At 57.8% G+C, this 21395-nt stretch overlaps 2 protein-coding genes across 2 annotated transcripts; one reads left to right on the forward strand and one right to left on the reverse strand.

The window, feature by feature from the left end:
- Positions 1–4265: 4265 nt before the first annotated feature.
- LOC103283457 (aquaporin-12) lies at positions 4266–7752 on the forward strand. Its single transcript, XM_028140814.2, has 4 exons — positions 4266–4872; positions 6583–6699; positions 7058–7201; positions 7727–7752. Exons 1-4 carry the CDS (start codon positions 4266–4268, stop codon positions 7750–7752), a joined length of 894 nt encoding a protein of 297 aa, XP_027996615.2.
- Positions 7753–14772: 7020 nt separating this feature from the next.
- LOC103283456 (G-protein coupled receptor 35-like) lies at positions 14773–15897 on the reverse strand. Its single transcript, XM_028140501.2, has one exon. The coding sequence runs from the start codon at positions 15895–15897 to the stop codon at positions 14773–14775; it is 1125 nt and encodes a 374-aa protein (XP_027996302.2).
- Positions 15898–21395: the final 5498 nt, after the last annotated feature.

A 21395-nucleotide genomic window follows, 5' to 3' on the forward strand; every position in this document is an offset into this window, starting at 1 on the left:
GGCTTGGAGGACTCCAGCTCACCCTGAAGACAGTGGTTCTGAGACCCACTCTGTCCCCACGTGGTGCTGACATGACACATGGACATTCCCACGGTTCTGGGCACTGAGGCCAGAAGTGCCCCCAGCTCCTTCCTCTAGGGATGTGTGGTGTGGGCTCCCGTCCGAGGGGCAAGGTTCCAGTGAGGTTTTCCTTTTGGAAAGTTGTTCAGGCCCCTTACGCTTGGCCTCAGATGAGGGATGCAGGAGGGCGGACCCTGTGGCAGCCATGTGTGCCCGCCAGCCTGCACGAGCCCAGCTGGTGGCTGGCAGCCCTTCTGTGCCCGGACAGCGCTCCTGAGGGGAAGCCGTCAGTGAGCATCAGGGCCCAGACCACGTCTGGGCGCACAGGGCTCAGCAGCTTCCCTCCAGGTCCCAGGTGAGGGTCCCATCCTGCACTGAACTCTACGTGATCCAGAAGCAGGGACAGTGCTCACCTCCACAGGTGTTCCCGGAGGGGGTGGGCTGAGACACACAGGAGAGGAGCCAGTCTGGGACAAACACTGGCTTTTATGACAGCCTGTGGCAGGGAGAAGCAGGGAGGGGTGAGTTCTAAGACAGGTTTCCCAGGGCCCAGCCACGGCCCACTCAGGTCAGCCAGCCTGAGGGCCTGGCCTCAAGGGGGTCTGAGGCCTTTGCAAGAGGGCACAGGTGTCTGAGGCCAGCCAACCTGCAGAGCACCTGTTTCCTCGGCAGGGCTGAGGGAAGGGGCCCACAAGAGGGTTTCCGGAAATCACCCCAAGTTCAGGAGCCTCCACGGCCATGGAGGCTTCCAGGGACCATTTCGTTCTGGCCGGGGCCATCTGGGAAGCGGTGAGGAGCCAGGGGGGGACCTGGTGTCCCTTCTCGGCCTGCTGTAGCGGGAGGTCGTAGGTCCAAGTCCCGACACCCAGAGTCACCGGAGAGGAAACCCATGCAGAGTCAGGAAGCCTGGTCTCTGTGCCCGCCCTGCCCGAACCTCCATGTGTCATGTTAGCTGAGACAAGTCGTTTAACAAACTGAGACTTCGTTTCCACATCTGTGACAAGCAAGGCTCATCTGGGGGCCCCCGAGGGTCTTCACCCTTCGGGGTGCAGAGAGCAGAGTCAGGTCTGGTGTGGCTTCTGTCCCCGCTGAGTGGGGAGGAGACAGAGACCCGGAAAGCCAACTCTCTGATGGTTTTTGTTTGAATGCTTGACGCTGCTCAGGCTGCAGCCTCGTTTTGTTTGAAAAACAGCCCTTCTTGTCTGGATCCGGCTCTCTGTCCCTCCAGCGGAGTGTGAGTTCCTTCCAGGGTGGGTTGACATGCTCAAGAGTTGCAAGGACTCCCTGTTCTGAATAACCGCTCGTAAGATGACAATGTTTCATTCCCACCCCACACACATGCACACGTGTGCGCACACACACACATACACCCAGGCGGCTGTGTGAGGCGGTCCCACCTCAGGCGGGTGTGGCGAAGTGCTCGGGGAGGGGTGAGCAGGTTGCCACGCTGGTCCTCCGAACAGCAGGCTGTGGCTCCTTCCTGGGCCTGTGCTTCCTGTAGCTGCCTGTCCCGGGGCTCCCTGTGGCTTGTACATACGTGGTGGTGTGGCACACCCGCCCCTGCACCGTAACTGCCATCCTGCCGAAATGACTCCGTCCCCGACGTCCCGCACCCGAGTGTTAGCTCTAGGCTCCTGTACTGTGTGCACCTACGCTCTGTCCAGTTACGAAATAAACGTGTTCCTCACGCAGCACCAGCGCGCGGGCCTCTGCTGTGCGTCATTTGCACATCGGGTCACGGGTGGGGGATCTCAGACTTTTCACAGAGGTTGAGAAGTTAGGCCAAAATAGGTCTTGGACATAAGTGTGAAACACAAAGCGGTAACACTTCTAGACATACCAAAATGCATCACTGAGAAAACGACCGGGAACTGGGAGAAGGTATTTGTAAAACTAGGTTAGGACAAAGGATTTGTATCCAGAATATATAAGAACACATGAGGCATCGTTAGAACTCAGTAATAGAAAGGCATACACTTAATAAAAAATGAGCAAAAAGTATTTGACCAATAAGCTCACAGCAAGGTGCTTAGCATCCTCCGTCATCAGGAAAATCTGATCGAAACCATAAATAAAGGGAAGTGAACTCTGGGTAGGGTAGACAATGTGTGTGAATCTTCACACCAACTTCCTTCACAGCCCACACGTCTCACCCACGGCTCTTGTGTCACATACCACGGCTGTCACCCATAGGCAACGCTGTGGCAGCTTTATTCGTATCAGGCAAAAAAACAAAGAAAAAAATACCTAAGTGTTCACATCAGAGAAATTGGACACACCAGCTGTGGTCCTTACATGGGATTCCATTCAGCAATAACAAGGTCAGTGCCCCTCACAGACCCGGGCTCCGGTGACGGGTCCCTGTCCACGAGAAACTCGAGCCTGTGGGAACATGAGCCAGAAGAGTGGACGAGTGGCACCAGGAAGGAAGGCGAGAGGCCCGAGGACGGTGGGAATCTTCCCTTCCTGGGTGACGGCGTGGCTACTGGGTTCAGGCGTTTGTCATAGGGTGGAAGTTTCCGCTGAAGGCTGATGAGCTTCCCTTTAAGTTTTATCTAAAAATCAGAAAGTACCTAAAAATAAAAAATGAGTCGACATCGATCAGCAATGTGAATCACTGGTCCCGGTATGGAGGTCGGCGTGCTCACAGTGGACTGTGACCGTGCCTTCTGTGTGTTCTGCGTGGACACGTGGAGACGGAGGGCCAGGTCCCACCTGGTGGGGGCAGGAGTTACAGGTACAGACGAAGGCCAGTGGGTGCTGACGATGGAATGGGAGGCCCAGCATGGACTCACTCTCCACATGGTCCCTGAGGGAACCCTGGCTTGCCTGTGTCCAGTCTCTAGGTCTCTGTGGCTTCAGAATGTCCCCCCACTCCTGAGAGGCCTGGGCCTCGAACGAGGAAAGGACAGGGGCAGCTCCCACCCCCCAGGCTGGAGTCTGCCCGGGTCTGTCTGCCATCCAGGGTGAGGTCCGGTGAGCAAGGGGGATGGTGGGTGGGTTTCCTACAGGGCTGCCCAGGGTGGAATGCTTGTGGGTGTTAACTTCACCCTCTCAGTAAAAGTCCTGGACCTCAAAACTGGGGACAGCCAGGAAGACAGCCAGCTCCTTGTCCTCCATGCTGTGGGTTCCCCTTCCCGGGTCTCAGTCTCCCTTCTGTGCAGGGAGAGTCTGGCAGGCACAGGCGTTGGATTAGAAAAATAAAAACGAGGAATGGAAGGGAGGGGGAGTGGGCAGGACACAGAAGCCCTCTGTTCCCCAGGAAACAGGTTCTGGTGGGATGAACACAAGGGGGCGCTGTGTGCACCCTGCCCATGGAAGGCGCTGCCACAGCTCCAGGGAGCCAGCTCCAGAGCCGGGGCAGCATGCGGGCCCCAGGGCCTGCTGGGGTGCGGCCAGGTGACGTCATGCTCAGCTGGACTCCCACAAAGGAAATGCAAACCAATTTTGATGGCAGTGTCCCTGACTCCTGGGTCCCTCTGGACTGGAGAGACATGGCCCAGACATGGGTCCGTTTGGCACATAGTGGGTGTGGAGAGGCGTTCACAGGTAATCCCTACGTGCCAAGGGCCCGTGGTCTGAACGCAGCTCCTGAACTCCCCAGCCGGCCATTTTGCTTTCTTAGAAAAGCATTTATGTGTCCGCACTGCCATGCAGAACACTCACCGCATATAGTGAGGGGACCTTTCTGCTGGCTCAGAGCAGCCCTCGTGGAGCCCCCATGACTTCCTTGTGGGGTGACCTGGCCCCACAGATGGCTGCCTTCATGCAGGGAACTGGTGGCGTGTGACCCAGAGGGCAGGCAGAGCCAGGAACCCGCCCAAGCGGGGGACTCAGCCGAGGCACAGGGAGCTGCCAGGCGTGGAGCTGGGAGCCTGGGTGTGGCATGGTGCTCGATGGAGGCTTTGAAGAGCTGTGGCCAGGCTGCAGCCCTGGGCTGGCCGAGTGGGTGAGTGTCCTGGTGTGTCTCACGCCCTGGGGAAGACGCCTGGCTGAGGGCCGGTCCGCTGTGGGCGTTCCTGGCTCTGCTCCTGGGTCTGCAGCAGGTGGGATGGAGGTGAGGGTGCAGGTGTGGCGTTCCCAGGAGTGCCAGCCCAGATGGACGCTTCCACGGCTCCCCCGCCCTTGGGTCCTGGGGTGGGTCAGCCCCGACACGTCAGCTCAGGTCCCCTGCTCAGTCTGGCTCCATAGAGCCCCCGGGGCCGATGGCTGGTCTGAACGTGTCTCTCTCGTTCTTCTTGGCCACCATTGCCGTGTGCCAGGCGGCCAGGAGGGCGTCCAAGGCCCTGCTCCCCAAAGGTGCCTACGCCAGCTTCGCCCTGGAGGCGGCGGGCGCGGCCCAGCTGGGGGCCTGCTGCCTGGAGATGCGGATGCTGGCAGAGCTGGGCCCCTGGGCCGGGGGCTTCGGGCCCGACCTGCTGCTGACCCTGCTGTTCCTGCTCTTCCTGGCACACGGGGCCACCTTCGACGGGGCCTCGGCCAACCCCACCGTGTCCCTGCAGGAGCTCCTCCTGGCTGAGGCCTCTCTGCCCGGCACACTGCTCAAGCTGGCGGCCCAGGAGCTGGGCATGCAGGCGGCCTGCGCCCTGACCCGGCTCTACTGGGCCTGGGAGCTCAGTGACCTGCACGTCCTGCAGAACCTCATGGCCGAACACTGCAGCTCGGCCCTGCGCACCACCGTCGCCCACGGCGCGCTGGTGGAAGGCGCCTGCGCCTTCGTCTTCCATCTGACCCTCCTCCGCCTCAGGAATAGCCTTCCCGTCTACAGAGTGTCAGCCGTGGCCCTGCTGGTCACCGTCAGCGCCTACACAGGTGAGACCTGGCGTCTCTCCCCTGCGTGTCCTCAGAACCTCTGCCTCGGCGGCTGCCATGCCACCAGCAGCTGTGGGCAGGAAAGGGGCTGCCCAGCTGAGGGGCCCGTGAGCCACAGACACTGGGGAGGCCATTCCCTGGGAAGCAGGTGGTGGTATGACCAATGGGACTGGACACGACATGGCAGGTGGGACCCCAGCCCCTGTCAGGGCCTCCCTCCTGGCTAGGCCTCTCCACACTCCGAGCGCCTTCCAGAAGCTGAACCAGCGGAAAGGCCCACCTCACTATATGCGGTGAGTGTTCTGCATGGCAGCATAGACACAAAAATGCTTTTCTAAGAAAGCAAGGTGGCCGGCTGGGGAGTTCAGGGGCAGATGGGCAGCCGGCGGTTTCTCCAGGGTGCGGCCCAGGCTCCAGGAGGCAAGCCCTGCATCTTCTGTCACCCCTTCCTAGGGTGCCGGGTCCTGTCCTTTCTTCCTTACCCACGTCTCCACCTCCCCTGTCGGCTCCAAGAGCCTACTGAGGTGGCAGCAGACACTCCACCCCCCTTTGGGGTCACTGCCCCCCCCGCCAGCAAACCTCCTGACCAAATTCTCATGGGTCCCTCAGCCCCTGTGGGAGCCGCCCTGAGCCTCCCCTTGGCCCCGCGCTGCATTTGGCCCTTAGATGGAGGTCACCTATCCTGAGGTCCCCTGCTTGGGCCTGCCCCCAGTGTGACGGGGCCTTTCCCACCTTCATGGAAAAGCGAGCACCAGTGACCACAGACCTTACTTTCCAGCTGTCCCTGCGTTGGGGACAGAGCTGGGCCAGGACGCGGAGAAGCCAGGCTGGGCCCTGCGGTCTGTGGGATTTGCCCCTAGGAGGGTCCTGCTGGGTTGCACGCTCCCTCTGCCCCTGGCACCGGGGACGGGGTCGGGGTAGGACAGCAGCGCCTCTCAGGAAGTGGCTGCAGTGCCCCTGTGCTGGGTGTGGACAGCAGCCCTGCACCCGTCAAGCTCCCTGGGAAGGGCACCTGTGGCCGTGGCTGCGCTCAGTCAGGGCCGCTGTCAGGCTCCAGGCATGGGGAAGACACAGCAGGAAGGGGCTGAGGCCGAGCTCTCCAAGGTCTGCATTCCTGGGGTCCCCCAGGAGGGCAGAACCAGCCCTGAGGGCCCACTTTCCGTGTCGCTGACTGTGGTACCTCGGCCACTGGGGCCCATGCACAGGTGGGGAAGTCGAGGCAGGGCTGAGCAGAGAGCTTGCCGGAGCAGAGATCTGCAGCCAGGTGGCCTGAACACTCACCTGAGGTGACACCCAGGAGCTCCTGCTGTCTGCACAGGACCCACTCAGGGCGCCTCCCACAGAGTCAGCACCACTGCCCACGCCTGGCCTCCACCTGCCGGCTTCAGGCTCCCTGTCCACGAGGCCCAGACCTGCCCGGGAGGCCCCTGCTCACTGGGGGTCTGCCTGGCCTGGGGCTCAGGGACGCTGGCCCGGCTCTGGCTGCTTGTCCAGATCTCCCCTCAGTCCTGGTGTTGCTTTGTTCCATGATCTCTTTGTCTCTGTCTGTCTGTCTGTCTTTACCTGCCTCCCTATCTTTCTGTCAGTCTCCCTGTCTGGGTGCCTAGAGCCGACCTAGGCCAGGGCACAGAAGGATTCAGGGTGGGGATTTCGGAGGGTGGCTCTGGTCCAGGTAAGGCCACACGAGGCCTGTCCGTGCTTCCTCCACAGCTGGACCCCTGACATCTGCCTTCTTCAACCCCACGCTGGCCACCTCAGTTACCTTCCACTGCGCAGGGCACACCTTACTGGAGTATGCACAGGTGTACTGGCTGGGCCCTCTGACAGGTAAGGGCCGGCGGGGGTCACTGGGGGCCCCTGGAGCTCCCAGGGGCAGAGGCAAGGCTAGCCCTGGGCGTGGCTCATGGTTGGGGAACAGGCCACACAAAGCATCCTGGTAGGCCAGCCTGCAGGGTCCAGCTTTCTGGTGGAGAGTCCATTCAGGGGCTGCATCCTTTGGGGAGGGGAGGGAGCCGGGTCAGATTCCCAGCCTGCTGGCACCCCCTCCCCCCAGCCCAGGTCTGCAGGCCCCCCAGACCCAGGTCTACAATCCCCCGCCCCCATCCTAGGGAAAGTCTGGCATGCCCAGGTGTCTTGGGCTGCAAGAAGCCCGAGGGCCGTATGTCTGACACTCGGTCTCCTGCAGGGATGGTGCTGGCCGTCCTGCTGTACCACGGCCACCTGCCCTGCCTTTTCCAGAGGAACCTGCTGTACAGTCAGAAGAACAAGTATCGAACCCCCAAAGGGAAGCCAGCCCCAGGGCCTGAAGGCGCCCAGACACCCACAGAGGGTTGCAGAGGCCAGGAGCCCAGGCAGAGGCGGGTGGGGCAGCAGCCGCTGGGGTCCCTGTGGAGCTCCATGTGGAGGCCAGGTCCCTGGCTGAGGGGCAGGAAACCCACCTCTACTTCCTCCCCGGAAGCCATTCGTCAATAAACCGTCCCCAGCCCTGCCTGTCTCCCTGGCCTAGCAGAGGCCTCTGAAGAGGCGGAGGCTGGTCTAAGTCCCCCACATCGTTCCACAAGGTCTGTCCCGCCTCTTCTTGACAGAGTCAGAATCAAAGCTAAGACCGAGGAGGAAAGGCCAAAGTCCAGGTAGGCAACCTGGGCCTGGGAAGACCCAAAGGCAGAGTCTCCCATAGAGGGCTCCTGGCTGCCCTGCACACACCCCAGCACCGTGCCCCAGGGAGCTCTGAGTGGCTAGGACACCCTGAAATCTGCTGGGAGGTTATGGATGGTGGCTGAAGCCTGAGGCTGCAGGGAAGTGGGCCAGACAAAGGGCCCCCAACCCTTTCATCCACCAGCACCCTGACCCTCAGGGCAGCAGGTCCTCAAAGCCAGGTGAACCCTTGCCAATCACAGGGCCTTCAGGGCAGATCTCCCCCACCCCTCAGCCATTTCCTCCCCAGAGTGGACTTGGAATCTTTCACCCCAAGAGGGCAAAGGCCCCTCTGCTGGGGGTCCTGGAGCCCCATCCAGCCCAAGGCCTCACCCTACCGTCCAGCTGAGGACAGGACGGAGAACAAAGGACAGGTCCTGGTCAGCTTTTCCCTGGGACGCCACCCAGGGAAGGTCCAGGAGAGAACCTTCCCATGGCCCACCCCACTTCCCATGGCTCCCCGACCCAGCCTGGCAGTGCGGCTGCTCTGTCTGAACCCCAGCCTCCTCCCCTCCTTGGAGTGGCCCCCTGAGAGTAAGGGAGCCAGGACACCTTGCATTAGGGCCTGAGAGCCAGCCGCACGTCTTCCAGAGGGCTGTGCAGAGCTTCCAGAAAGAGAGCCCCGAGCGAGTGCACAGGGGTGGTGAGGGCCACCAGCTCCCCTCAGAGGAGGGCCTGTGTGGGACCGGCAGGCGGTGCTGGGGGAGGGGCGGGCACTACAGCAGCAGCACGCAGAGCAGAGGTGGCAGCCCTGGAAGAAAGAGGGGTCCTCACGGGGCAGCGCCAGGGCCCGAGGTGGGAGGCGGCTGGCAGTCTGTCCCCAGAGTCCCTCTGGTCTCTGCACAACTACTTCCAGGACAGAAACTGCTGATGCTCAGGCAGTAAACATTATCAGTAAATTCGTACAAGAAAAACGGGCACGTGGACATTGCAATAAAGCCTGTCAATCAGGAAATTCTCAGAAGGATTCGAGGAGCTAGAATCTCTATTTTAGATGCAATCAGCATTGTAAAGCAACATCCATTAAGATTGGAAACACAAATTAAATTTAAGAAACTGCATTCGATGGAAAAAGAATAAAATGTTCATATAAAGTTTTGATGAACCAATTACTGACATGGAAGTTAAAAGTTATTTTTTCTTTTTTTTTTAAGTATGTTTTTATTGATTTCAGAGAGGAAAGGAGAGGAAGAGAGAGATAGAAACATTAATGATGACAGGGAATCATTGATTGGCTGCCTCCTGCATGCCCCCCCCCCTGGGGACTGAGCCCACCACCCAGGCATGTGCCCTTGACCAGAATTGAACCAGGGACCCTTCAGTCTGCAGGCCGATGCTCTATCCACTGAGCCAAACAGGCTAGGGCAAAAGTTATTTTTTCCATATATTTGGAGATACAACGATACAATTACAAACAAGTGTTTTCAATTATATGTAAATCATGAATCAGATTCTTATATGATCCCCACATTAGAAGAAATCTCAGAGGGAACATTAATATGGCACTGTATAGATTTGCATTTCAAAACTGATTTGTATAGTGTTTTTTTAAAATTGTTCTGAGAATCATCAGCTCTAAATGTACTAAAACTTATGTTTCAAAATAATTTCACAGCCGGTAACATGCTCTGGGGGGATCTGTCATGGTCCCATCACAGAAAGAGCCTTCAGCCTTCTTGAAATTAATAATTGTCTAAATGATCTGCAACCTTACATTTGGCAAGAGTGGCTGGTGTAGCTTTTGATTAGATTACCAAATATGACATTGCTGTACATTTTGATGACCTAATTAATGAATCTGCAGAAAAGGAAGCCAGGAAAATCTCAGGATCGATCAAGATCTCTCATTAACCAAGTGTTACTTATTGCAGTCCATGTAAGTCACACCAGCCGCGTGAGTTTACATTGTGGTCTCATGTACCATTGTGAGCCCTGTTCCGGCTGATCAGCAACAAGGTGTTTCGAGGGGAAAGCTTTCTGTTTTAGTCCCTTCGTGGCCCCTTTCCCCACCTTGCGGAAGGTCTGCATTCTCATTTTGCCCTGGGCCCCGCAGCACATTGGGGCTTCACTCCCTCAGGCCGTGGCCTGGGGTCTCCTCTTGCCCTGGTGCAGGTGAGGGGCCCCTGCACTGCAGCCAGGGTGGCAGGGGCACAGCAGGTGTGCATGGGGGCCCAGACCAGCCCGAAGCTAAAAGCCCGGATGGCCACCAGGCTGTGGCTAGTTGGTGGCTGCATCACTGCCTCTCTGCGCTCGAGGCAGGGGTGAAGCCAGGTGGGGGCGAAGTGCGTGTCCAGCGTCCAGTCGAGCATCCCAAGCCCAGCTCCAGCCACCACGTTGTCTAGCACCAGCGCCCAGCACCAGCGCAGGACCAGGGACTCACACAGGGGCTGGGAGATCAGCACCCAGGCTGCCGTCCACAAACCAGGCAGCACTTGGTCAATGCAGAGCTGCTCGCAGGACCCTGTCCCCTGGCAGTGGAATCCCACAGCCCCTCAGGGGTTCCAAAGTCGGTGTTGGGGGACAGAGGTGCCCTGCTCAGGGACATGAGTACCTGCTTACATTCCCCTGCTGCCGTGCACCTGTATGAACATATACACTTCCCATCTTCTCTGACATCACTGAGGACGTGTGGAGACTTCAGGTTTCAGGATTACTTTGTGTCCTTTGAAAGTGGTCTCAATCAACAGCCAGCTAGTGGCTCAAATGGAAATTTTCATGTGCATCTTCCAGTGGTCACCACTGGGTGGCGCTCACCAACTTTTGCCCTGAGGGCCAAGTACAGAGTCTTCCCACAGGGCCAAGTGCAGAGTCTCACGTGGCATTTATTAGAGTGCTAACCCATTTTGTTCAGAGGATGCTCTAGACCCGTGGTCGGCAAACGGTGGCTCGCGAGCCACATTCGGCTCTTTGGCCCCTTGAGTGTGGCTCTTCCACAAAAATACCACTGCCTGGGCGAATCTATTTTGAAGAAGTGGCATTAGAAGAAGTTTAAGTTTAAAAAATTTGGCTCTCAAAAGAAATTTCAATCGTCGTACTGTTGATATTTGGCTCTGTTGACTAATGAGTTTGCCGACCACTGCTCTAGACTTCCCAAATTCACAACCTCTGTGGGCTCAGGCCATCCCATTGGGCCCCACTCAGCACATCCACGCGGCGCTGGGGAAGGGTGGGTTTACAGGCCTCTGTTCTATGTGTTAGGAGGGGGAAGCAGTTCCCACACAAGGTCCCCATATCCAGTCAGGTACCAAGGATGCAAACCCTTCACTTCACATGAACTCCGTCCCACAGCCCAGTTTCCGTCCAACGTTTGCCCTTGCATTCCCACATCCTCTCCGCCGGACTGTGGCTTCTAGAGGGACCGCGTCACAAGGCCTCAGTCACAGTTGCACAGGCTGCCATGTCAGGGAGTCCCAGCACCAGTCGCCCTGCTGTCTGGTGAGGCTGCCACCGCCAGACACTTCTCTCTGCTGACATTTTCTCTTTTTTTTTTTCCTAAGTGATCGTTCAGTGACTCAAAAGGAGACCACTCAGATAATGATTCTCAGGCAACGCCTGTAACTGCAGGTGACTGGGACCCGACTCTTTGGGGTCCTTCCGCGTCATTCTGTTTGTAGGGGAGCAAGCACAATAGTTTGTTGCTGCTGATCTGTGTAATAAAATAATCCAGAAACACAGCAAGAGTGTCGTTCTGTCTTCTAAAATAATTTTGATATTTTTTTCTTGATTTGATTTTATTATGTAAGTGATCACATAGCATTTCAAATGAAGGCCTGACAGAATTACAGTTTGGGGTATGTTTTATAAATGTACCTTCTATCAGTGTGACTCTCATTAGTAAGTAGTTTCCATCTTACTTGATTTCTAGACCATGCACATGGGACGTTTTTATCACTATTACCTAATAAGTCCCTTCTGTTGACCCAGACACGGAGGCGTTGGTTCTCATGTGAAGCCCCTGTGACTTGTCCCTCCTGTGGTCTCACTGTGTGGCTGAGTGATGAAGCCCCTGTGACTTGTCCCTCCTGTGGTCTCACTGTGTGGCTGAGTGATGAAGCCCCTGTGACTTGTCCCTCCTGTGGTCTCACTGTGTGGCTGAGTGATGACTGATCAAGTGCACGGATGTCAGACACTGTTATGACTCCACAGCTGTGGTTCCCAAATGGAACTCAGGACCCCCGGTGCAGTCCCTTCCCCTGCCCTGGACAGGGAAAGAGGGTATTTGGGTGTGGTCGGCTCTCCAGGCCCCAGAACGTCGGGGTGGACCAAGAGTAGGATTAACCCTGCTTATAAGACTAACCTGGCCAACTAACTAAATTTTAGTTTAAACAAAGTTGGGGGAACATTGTCAGCACAAGGCATCCTTTACTTCACAACTCACCGTTGAATGTGTTGATGGCTCTGGGGGACCTGCCCGGTGGACGCTGCCGCCACCAGCACCCGCACCCCACCCCATCCTTCAGCCCTGAATCCAGCTCTGGACGAGGACTGTCTCTGCACAGGGGCTGGCCCGGAGCAGGTCTGCCTCAGGCCAGCCTGCAATGTGCGGGTTCTTGACTTCGCGTCGGGAAGATTTTGCGACACTGCTTCAGATGGGTTTGAGGGGATGTTTATTAATGCTGGGACAATGAAACAAAGGAAGAGGTTAGGGGAGAAGGAGCAACAGGGAGAGCCCAGGTGGTGCTCTGAGTCGGTTCTCTAGAAATGTTGTAGGAGAGAAGTGCGGCAGGCGAGGTGCTTCAGTCACTGGGAGTCAGAGGAAAAGGGAGCCTTGGGGACAGGATCAGGGGGTGAGCCTGGGCCGAGCTGCCACTGCCCACTGCTCCCCTGGTTGCAAGTCCTGTGGGGACCCTTAGAAACAAAAAGTTCTTGCCCCGGAAGGGGCATGGGCGTGCCCTAGAGTGAGCCCACATGGAATGTTTGTCCTCAAGGCTTTCTATCCTTTTTTTTTTTATTCTACAATTGAGAATCTTAGGGGAGGGTTTCACCAGGATATTCATCAGCTTCCCAGGTGAATTTTTAATATGCTGATGCCTCAAAATGAGTGCATAGGGGAGTTTTGGATTATTCTTTGGTCTATTTTACTTTTATCAGGTCTGTCTGGTTTTAAGGGGGGTTTTGTTATTTATTCCCCAACTTCATCTGTCCTTGGATGTGGCTGGCACAAATGGCATTAACTGGGTCTTTGTTCTCCATTTTCCCAGGCCAGGGTGATGTAAGCGATATATTCCCTGGTTGGGGAGGAGGGTATGAATCTTTTGCTCTTGGCTGGGGAAGACAAGGTCTTGCAATTCACTAGCTGGCTGCAAGCTGCCCAAACTGTTTGGCCTCGTTTAATTTTCCTGTCTCAGTTTTCCCATTCCACTTGCCTAGGAATTTCCCTAGCTTCTTTTTATCCTACCAAAGGACTGTCCTCTCCCAAACTTGTTTCCCCAAGGCACCCCTCTTCTCCAGCCCCTCTCGGACCCCGAGTGACACCTCTCAGAACAGGGTTTCCCAGAGCACACTCCAGAGGGGTCTGAGCTCAGCTGTGACCCTGCACGGGCAGGCTCTGTCTCCTGAACCCTCTCCTGGGACACACCCTAACCTCAACTCGGAAAAATGCCCAAGGTGGCCCTGAACAAGCTCCCAGGTCAAACTGCCACTCCTCAGCCAGGCCCACAGGCAAATGGTGAGGGTGACAAAGATTGTCCCGGACCCCTGACTACCCTCCCCTGCTCAAAGGTCTGGTCTTGCATTTGGAAGGAACCTTAGAAGTCAAACAGTCACCCCTCGCCAGCCACCTCTGACCTCAGCCCCTGCCTGGCCACTCTCAAGGACAGTTGGAACTGAGGACTGTGGGCAGTTTAGAACTTGGCAGGGCAGGGCCTGAGACCTGGCAGCTGGAGGCCCTGCCTGCACAGCTTGACCCTGGGCCCCCGTGGGCCCCCTTGGCTCAGCCCACTGCCACTGGCTGCCATGGGACATGAACCCAGTCGTGGGCATCCAGCTGTCCTTCAATTCTCAGCACTCTCAGAGTGTGTCACCAGGCAGGGTGGCAAAGCCCACACCACTTGGAGGACAACAGGCCTCGCCCCAGCAACCCTGAAGAATCCTGTGGACGAGGCCGGCATGGTCTGTCCACTGTAACCTGGGGTACTGAGCACCTGCCGTGGCCGAGGAGGCTCTTCTGTATGGAGGGCCCAGCACCCGACACTGCCCTGTAACCGTCCACGCGGGTCACTGAGGTGGTCAGCTACAGCCACAGCCGCCGGCCCGGACTCTGACTTGGGATCCGGCTCTGAGTGTGCCGCCTGTGACAGGGTGTGAGTGCGGCCCCGTGCGTGGCAGTTCTGCCTGTGGCTTCACAACCAGAAGCCGAGAGTGTGCCGCACTGCAGCCTTCACCCGCCGAGATACCAGAGACTTGCTCCTGGGCCGGAGACGCGCCAGCCAGTCCAGGGAGCACAGAGGCTCCTCCTGTCCATGACGCATGGCGTTTTGCAGTTCAGGCTCTGTCTTTTTCACCTGGAATTCTGAACTTACCTGCTGGTGTCTGCCCAGCAGGCTGCACGCCTACAGGCGGTCGGTCCTGGAAGAATTACAATCGGCTGTGTGACTGGGGATGCTGACGACGCCCCCTGTCACCTCCCCGGGAGCGGCCAGATCCAGATGAACATGGTGTGGGCAGGGTCAGTGGGTCTGAGGAACAAAAAGCTCTCAGAGAGGCTCATGAAAATGTGGGAAACACAGGGGACACTCCCCATCCTGCTGAGGGTGCAGTGCCAGGCCTCAGGGACCAAGAGTGGGCAGGGGGGAGCATCCCTCACCCCCACCCCCCACCATTTTCATCCCCGCATCTCCACGGCTGCCCATCCTCCACCTGAGCCGGCTGTTGCATTGCTGGCCTCTGCGAGGAGCCCGGGTGCTGGGCCGGCAGACACTGAGTCTGCTCACAGAATAGCCCTCCAGGGGTCCAGGGGCGTCCTCGAGCCGGCTCCCTGAGTGCCTGTTCAGGCGCCTCCCTCCCCAGCTGTCTTCTCTCAGCCCGTCTGCGCCCCGGGGACCCTCAGATCCAGGGTCAGCCTCACAAGGTGCAGCTCCAGCCGAGAAGCTGGGCTTTGAGGGAAAAGGTCTGTGTGCTGGCAGTCCTTTAATTTTTTTGGTTAAATTCTATTTGCAGAGGCAAAGCCCTGACTCTGGGACCCATCATTCTGAGCCCGCACCCAAGTCAGACTGCACTCAGCGAGGCTGTTTCTTGCAGACACTGTGGCAGCAGGAAGAGAGTGGTTCTGTGGGGGCCTGGGACGCCTCCCGCCTCATGCTGCAGGGCTGTGCGGGGGCCCACTCCTGTGCCACTCTCCTTCGCTGCCTCCCGCTGGGCGCCCAGGTCGGGGTGGTCACAGGCAGGAACACCCGGCATCCTTCCCCAGAAAGGCCAGGGCCTGGCCAGGACGGCCCCCACCTCCTCCTGGAACTCCGTGGCCACGAAGTAGTAGCAGACAGCGTCCAGGCAGCAGTTGGCATTGGCAATGCGGGAGGCCACCTGCACAAAGGTGGCCACCCTCTGGATGGTGGGGCAGGCTGCATCCATCCCCTGGGCCACGAGCTTGGCCAGCAAGGCCACGTGCAGTGGGAGGAAGCAGAGCATAAAGGTGGCCAAGTTGGCCATCACCACGCAGAGGGCCTTGAGGATGGGGGTGGTGGCCGGGGGCTGTGCCCGAGTCCACTCGCGGTGGAGGCGCCGGAGCACCTGGCTGGAGCAGAAGCTCAGGATGAGCAGCGGGAGGAAGAAGAGGAGCAGGGAGAAGATGAGGGCCCTGGGGCCCCGCGTGTGACCCCGCCCAAAGCAGAAGCTCTCCCCCGGACGCAGCCAGGCGACGGGCAGGGCCACAGCCCCGATGACCAGCAGCCAGAGGGCTGCGCAGGTGAGGGCAGCCTGGCGGGGGCCACGCCAAGCCCGGGCCCGCAGGGGAAAGTGCAGGGCGGCATAGCGGTCGGTGGCGATGGCTGTGAGGAGCCACATGCTCATGTAGGTGTTGACATAATAGAAGCTCTGCAGGACCCTGCACAGGGGGCCCTCCTGGGCCCCCACCCCCTGGCTCAGCGTGTGCAGGACCCCCGGCAGGCTCAGCAGCAGCAGGCAGTCAGCCACCACCAGGTTGACCATGTAGATGCGGGTCTCCGTCCACCTGCGCATGCGACAGCAGAACACCCAGAGCGCCAGGCTATTGAGCAGCAGGCCCAGCACCAGGATGAGGCAGATGGAGGCAACGGTCGCCGCCTGCGACAGGGTGCCCCTGTCTGTGCTGCAGCTGTTAGAGTTGTTCCCAGGGCCTTCGGCCACAGGCACCATGGCTGGCAGCCTGAGAAGGTGGGAGCTTCAGCAGGCTGTTTCTCCTGGGGGCAAGGAGGGAAATGCTGCAGCCTCTCTCCCTTCTTCCTCCCCCGCTCCCCCTCCTCCAGCTTTCTCTCCCTCTCCCCCCACTTCCTGTGCCAGTCCCAGGGCTTCCACACATCCTGGATCAGGGTGCCCCCTCTCCTCACCCCAGGGGCTCCACTGAAGCCCCCTGAAGACTGGACCAGCCAGCTGCCCCGCCCTGCCCAGGGGCATCCTGCCAGGCAGGGGGCTCTGTAGGGGCTCTTCTCTGGGCCTCCTGACCGGAGGCTTTAGCTCAGCTTAGGACCTTTGCTGACCTAGGCCCCTGCAGAGTAACCCTGTCCCCCCAGGGCCATGTGGGCCTGTCCAGGCGCCATCCACCCACGGCCCCAGCAGTGGGGTCCCCAGACTCCTCTGGTAGGCAGAGCTGGCCCGTCGTCCTTCCTCAAGAGCTCAGGACCTGCTGCCACACTCAGGCATGGCCCTAGCCTGGGACTCACAAGGAGGCATGAGGGCCAGCTGACACCTGCTCCTGGAAGCCCTCTGTGGCGGCCAGCGAGGTGAGGGAGAGTGAAGGCCAGCCGTGGCCGGTGTGCTCAGTGGTTAGAGTGTCGGCCCGCGCACCAAAGGTCATCGGTTCGATTCACAGTCAAGGGCACATATCTGGTTGCAGGTTTGATCCCCAGCGCCTGCCAGGGCACGTGTGGGAGGCAACCAATCAATTTTTCTCTCATAAGATGTTTCTCTCTCTCCTTCCCCCTTCATTCCTCCCTTCCACTCTCTCTAAAGAGCAATGGAAAAATGTCCTCGGGTGAGGATTAAATAAATAAATAAATAAATTCCAGAGTGAGAGGCCTGACTTGGGGTGTACTCACCAATCTTGGAAGCCAGGGTCTTGAGGATCTGGGCTGCAGCCACTCTGCACACAGCCAGGCTGCTCGAGCTGGATCGGGCCCCAGGCTGTGGTCACCACCTTCATGCTCTCCTCCAGTGGGTAGGGCCCTGTCTCTGAGGTGTCTGGTAGGTAGGCGGTACCTCCCAGAGCCTCCCTCGGCCTTCATGTTCCCCAGTACCCCTGCCTGCGGTGCATGACACCTTGCACACCCTTCCTTCCTGGCCGCAGCCCTGCAGCAGGGCCTCCAGCCTCACATGCAGGCCCGCTTTGGCTGGGTAGTGTTCCCTCTTTCCCCTGAGTAGCTGTGATTGACATGGGTTAGGGGGCCCCCGTACAGGAAGGCCCTGTGGGCTGGCAGCAAGCCAGCCACATGCAGAGACCCTAGGCCAGCATTCCCCGTTGCCAGGGCCTCGAGTCTCAGAGGCCGATGGAGCGCGGGACAGGCCCACAGCTGCAACATGGGGCTCCGGGCACCTGTACTGTCAAGATGGGAAGGTGTAGCGGATGCTGTGGGGTGCTGCCTGGGGACCCTCTTCAGGTCAGAAGTGCACACTGCCTGCCGGGCTACGGCCCAAGGCCCCTCTGGAACTGCCTTTAGCAGTGACCCTCAGAGGTCATGTATCCATTGGCCTCAGAGTGGTCAGCTCAGGTCACCCAGCTCAGAAACACCCTCTGCCCATCCTGCTTCACTCGCCCCTTCCAGGTGGGGCTGGGAAGAGAACGCTCAGGAAACCCCTGCGTGCAAATCTCCATCACAAAGGGGCTTTCCAGCCCCCCAGTGCAGGGGTGTATCCTAGTGCAGGGGTGGCCTCACCCTTGCCACACCCCATGCTGCAGCCCTCAGGGGACCCAGGCCTGAGTGAGGGGTAGGGCTGGGGCTGGTGCCTGAGGGGCTGGCTGAGGTGACAGTGAGAACCTGGCCAGGCCGCCTGTAGGAGGAAAGGGGCCATGACTCCTGGGCCCTCCACTTGAGGACCACCGGGAGGAAAGCAGGGGGGAGAGGGAGCTCCCTCCATGAATTTCTGTGAGAGGGGATGGCTGCCAGCTGGTGATACCCAGCAGGTGCCCTGGGGATGCTTCCAGGAACAGCCTGTGGGAGGAAGCAGAGCATAAAGGTGGCCCCCCATCGGGGTCCCCAGACCTGGAGCTGGGTGGAGTGTCAGGCACTTCGGGTGGCATTGTGAGTGGCAGAGCTCTGAGAGCCCGCAGCGGTGATAGGGGAAGGGCACACAATAAGAAGAGGAACACAGTTGTTTAATAATTGTCACCTTACTAACCACAGGTAGGTGGTTTTCTTACCAACCCTGCGGAATTGGAGGATAGTAGAGGGCCGCCTGGGAAGGCACATGGACATTCTTTAAATTGTTGTCAGCTGAGCCCGAGGGGACTGGCAGAGCCGCGTCTTGGTTACACCCGCCTCCCCCGCAAGAAGGGGGGCGTGTTATCAGTTCTGACTTCTTACCTTTGTCCAGGTGTCGGCAGGGGCGGGTCTAGATACGTAAATCCAGTAATGCTAGGGCCTACTTAAGAATGCAAATAAGCTCCTTTGATGCTAAGTTTTGGTGTTACTTTCTGGTATTTGGGGGTATAAAATAAATGTGCTGTGTGGGCTGAGTTGGCCACTGCCTCTCCATCAGAGAGAATGGCGTCCCATCTAGCTCCCAGCTTGCATCTATTTCTGTGTCTTGCTCTCTTTCTTTCTTTTTTTAAAAAAAATATATTTTATTGATTTTCTACAGAGAGGAAGGGAGAGGGATAGAGAGTTAGAAACATCGATGAGAGAGAAACATCTATCAGCTGCCTCTTGCACACCCCCCACTGGGGATGTGCCCGCAACCAAAGTACATGCCCTTGACCGGAATCGAACCCGGGTCCCCTGAGTCCGCAGGCCGACGCTCTATCCACTGAGCCAAACCAGCCAGGGCTCTTTCTTTTATTTCTTAATCCCCAGCTCTTCCACTCAGCAACCGGACCCGTTCCTTTTCCGTGCTGGACGCGGAAAAGAGAGAACACCTCTACAGAGGATGTGCTGTAGGAAGAAAAGCAGACCCGGTAAAATATAAGAGACACCTTGGGACCCCGATGGGTCCATTGCTCAGAAAAGAAAATGAATTTTGAGAACAGACAGAGGACAGGGCGGACTTAGATTTGGTTGCTGCGACTGGACCCTGACCCCCTCCGGGAGTTTGCCTCAGGAATGCTAACCATCCTCCGGTCCCCGGGTCCCAGGAACGGGCTGACCGGGGTTTCAACATTGACAATTAACTACCTTATTATCGGACTTTAACATCCTGGAAGGAGACACAGACCACAGACCACAGACCACAGACCCTGCAGCCATTCCACTGTTCCCTTTCCCCTTGCACGCAGCCTTTCGTCCTTATCCCTAAGTAACCAGCCGGCTAGGAGGAGGTGCCGGAGCAGATGTCCATGGATGACCGGCCGCTCTCCCATACTGCCGGCAGCGTTGGAACCAACACTCACATATGATTTAACCCTGTCTCTGCTTAATTGGCTCAAGTTGTGACAGGCAGCCTGGACCCATGAGTGTCCGGTTTCAGTGGTGCCCTCCATAAGAGATGTGTGCCAGAGGGCACGTCTTCATGGTCAGCGTTTTCCCAGTGGCAGGGGCTGAGGGTCACCCAGGCTCCCAGGGGACAGGGTGCCGTCTAGACTCCGCACGACACGGGGAGGCTGACACATCTCTCCATGGGAGGGTTTTAGTGTGGTCTGACTTTCTGTGTCATCGGGTGGTCACTTTGGGGGTGTGGGCAGCAGTTTCCTGAAGTTAGCTGGACTCTGCATTCCACCGCCCCCTCCCTGGGAGGAAGGGGCAGCTGCAAGGTGGGTCCCTGTGACACAGGCAATTAGACAGATGGGAGCAGAGCAGGAATGAGAGGCCAGGTACAGGTCACCCCGCCAAAAGCCCTGGGTGCCTAGCCACGGGAAAAACTGGGAAAACAAGTGTTTTAGGCTAGAGCCTGATCCCCAGGGTGACCTCTCCTCCCCTTTCATATCACCAGTCATATGGTTTATACCCGCTTTGAGAAGGAACAAGGGGGCCGGAGAATAGCCTCATGTGACTCCCATAAAGCCCTCTAACAACCACTCCCTTAAGCAGTAAGCCCTCCCAGGACATTGAGGTTCTGACCCGAATCAAATAATCTTAGGAACAAAGCCTCGAGTCTGTTGGCCACAGAGACCAGAGTTTTGATCAAACTAGAGATAACAGCCAGGCCCAGAAAAGCAGCAAAAGTAAATGAAGCATCCTGGCTGATCTCAGGACCAGCTGCAATGGGTAATGCCCGGCTACCCTAGCACCAGCCAAAATCGGTAGAGACCAGGGCCTTGAAAGGACACACCTGGAAAGCTGATGAACATTCTATTGAGATCCTCCCCCGAGACCTCCAGCGGTGAAGGACCGAGCACTCTCTCTAGGGCACGCCTGTGCCTTCTTCCCCAGAGCTGGCGCCCCCCCCCCCCCCCCCCTCTTTCATCTGTACCTTTCCTCCACCTTCTTTTCCTCAAGGCACGTACTTTGCCTTTCTCTCTCCTCAGTTCCAAGGGCCCTCCTCCTGCCTCTGTAACTCAGTTTCCTGAGTCCACACAGCCCGCCTGGCCCACTTCCTCTACCTCTGTGACTTCTAAGTCAACTTCCCTTATAGTCAGAATTTTTGACTCTGAATTCTTTCCTAGCCGAACTCCAGGACCAAGGTCTAACTTCACCATTAAGACTGCAGTGCCCCTCCTCCGAAGACCGCCTTCTCCCCACACCACCTGAGCCCAGGCTTAACCCCCAGCAGGGACAGGAAGAGCCTCTTGAAGCCAACTGCCCCAGAGGAAAGACTCACAGACACTGAGCACCAGCCAGACAGGTGACACAGACCGTTAGAAACAATGGCATTGGGGCTACCCAGCAGCACCTCGGTCTCTGCATGAACATTGTTGACCACTCAGATTCTGCATCAAACCCGGCTCTCCAATCAGAAGCAGCTTGGTTCTGGGCAGTTCTCCGGGTCTTTCCCATGCCTGCATTTATACTCTGCAGCCAGCTAGACCTGTCCACTCCTTGGGGATCTCAGATGGCCCCCACTTCCTGGTAGACACCTCACTCTTAGCTGACCACCCACACTTCCTTTGGCTGTTCCCAAGTGGTCTGGGTTACCAAGCCCTCACCAGCCTACTCCCTCCAGACCCTCTCCAGAGTGACTGTGGCCTCATGCTGAATAGTGTCCCAAGCCAGATAAAATACCCCAGGTGTAATCCTAGCAGAGGAAGCATGAGCTTATGTCCTCCCACATCCTGGGCCCTATACTCCTGCTGATGCAGCCTCACAATGTTAGAAATAAGGCGAGCCTCCCGCCCTCCCCCCAAGTCAGGGGTTCTGGTAGAATACAAAACACTCGGGAGCCAGGCAGCAAGGCAAACATATTTACTTCTACGTAGAAGGGTGCACACACATGGTCTGGAAGCGCGTGCACACCGAGCAGACTGTCTGTTTGGCTTTATAATCCCTGACGCACGTGACCTGTCCTTTGCTCTTGATTGGAGCTCAGGCGCATAGTCTTTCGTGATTGGC

This window comes from Eptesicus fuscus, chromosome 11, assembly GCF_027574615.1.
Source record: "Eptesicus fuscus isolate TK198812 chromosome 11, DD_ASM_mEF_20220401, whole genome shotgun sequence".
NCBI classification, from domain to species: domain Eukaryota; kingdom Metazoa; phylum Chordata; class Mammalia; order Chiroptera; family Vespertilionidae; genus Eptesicus; species Eptesicus fuscus.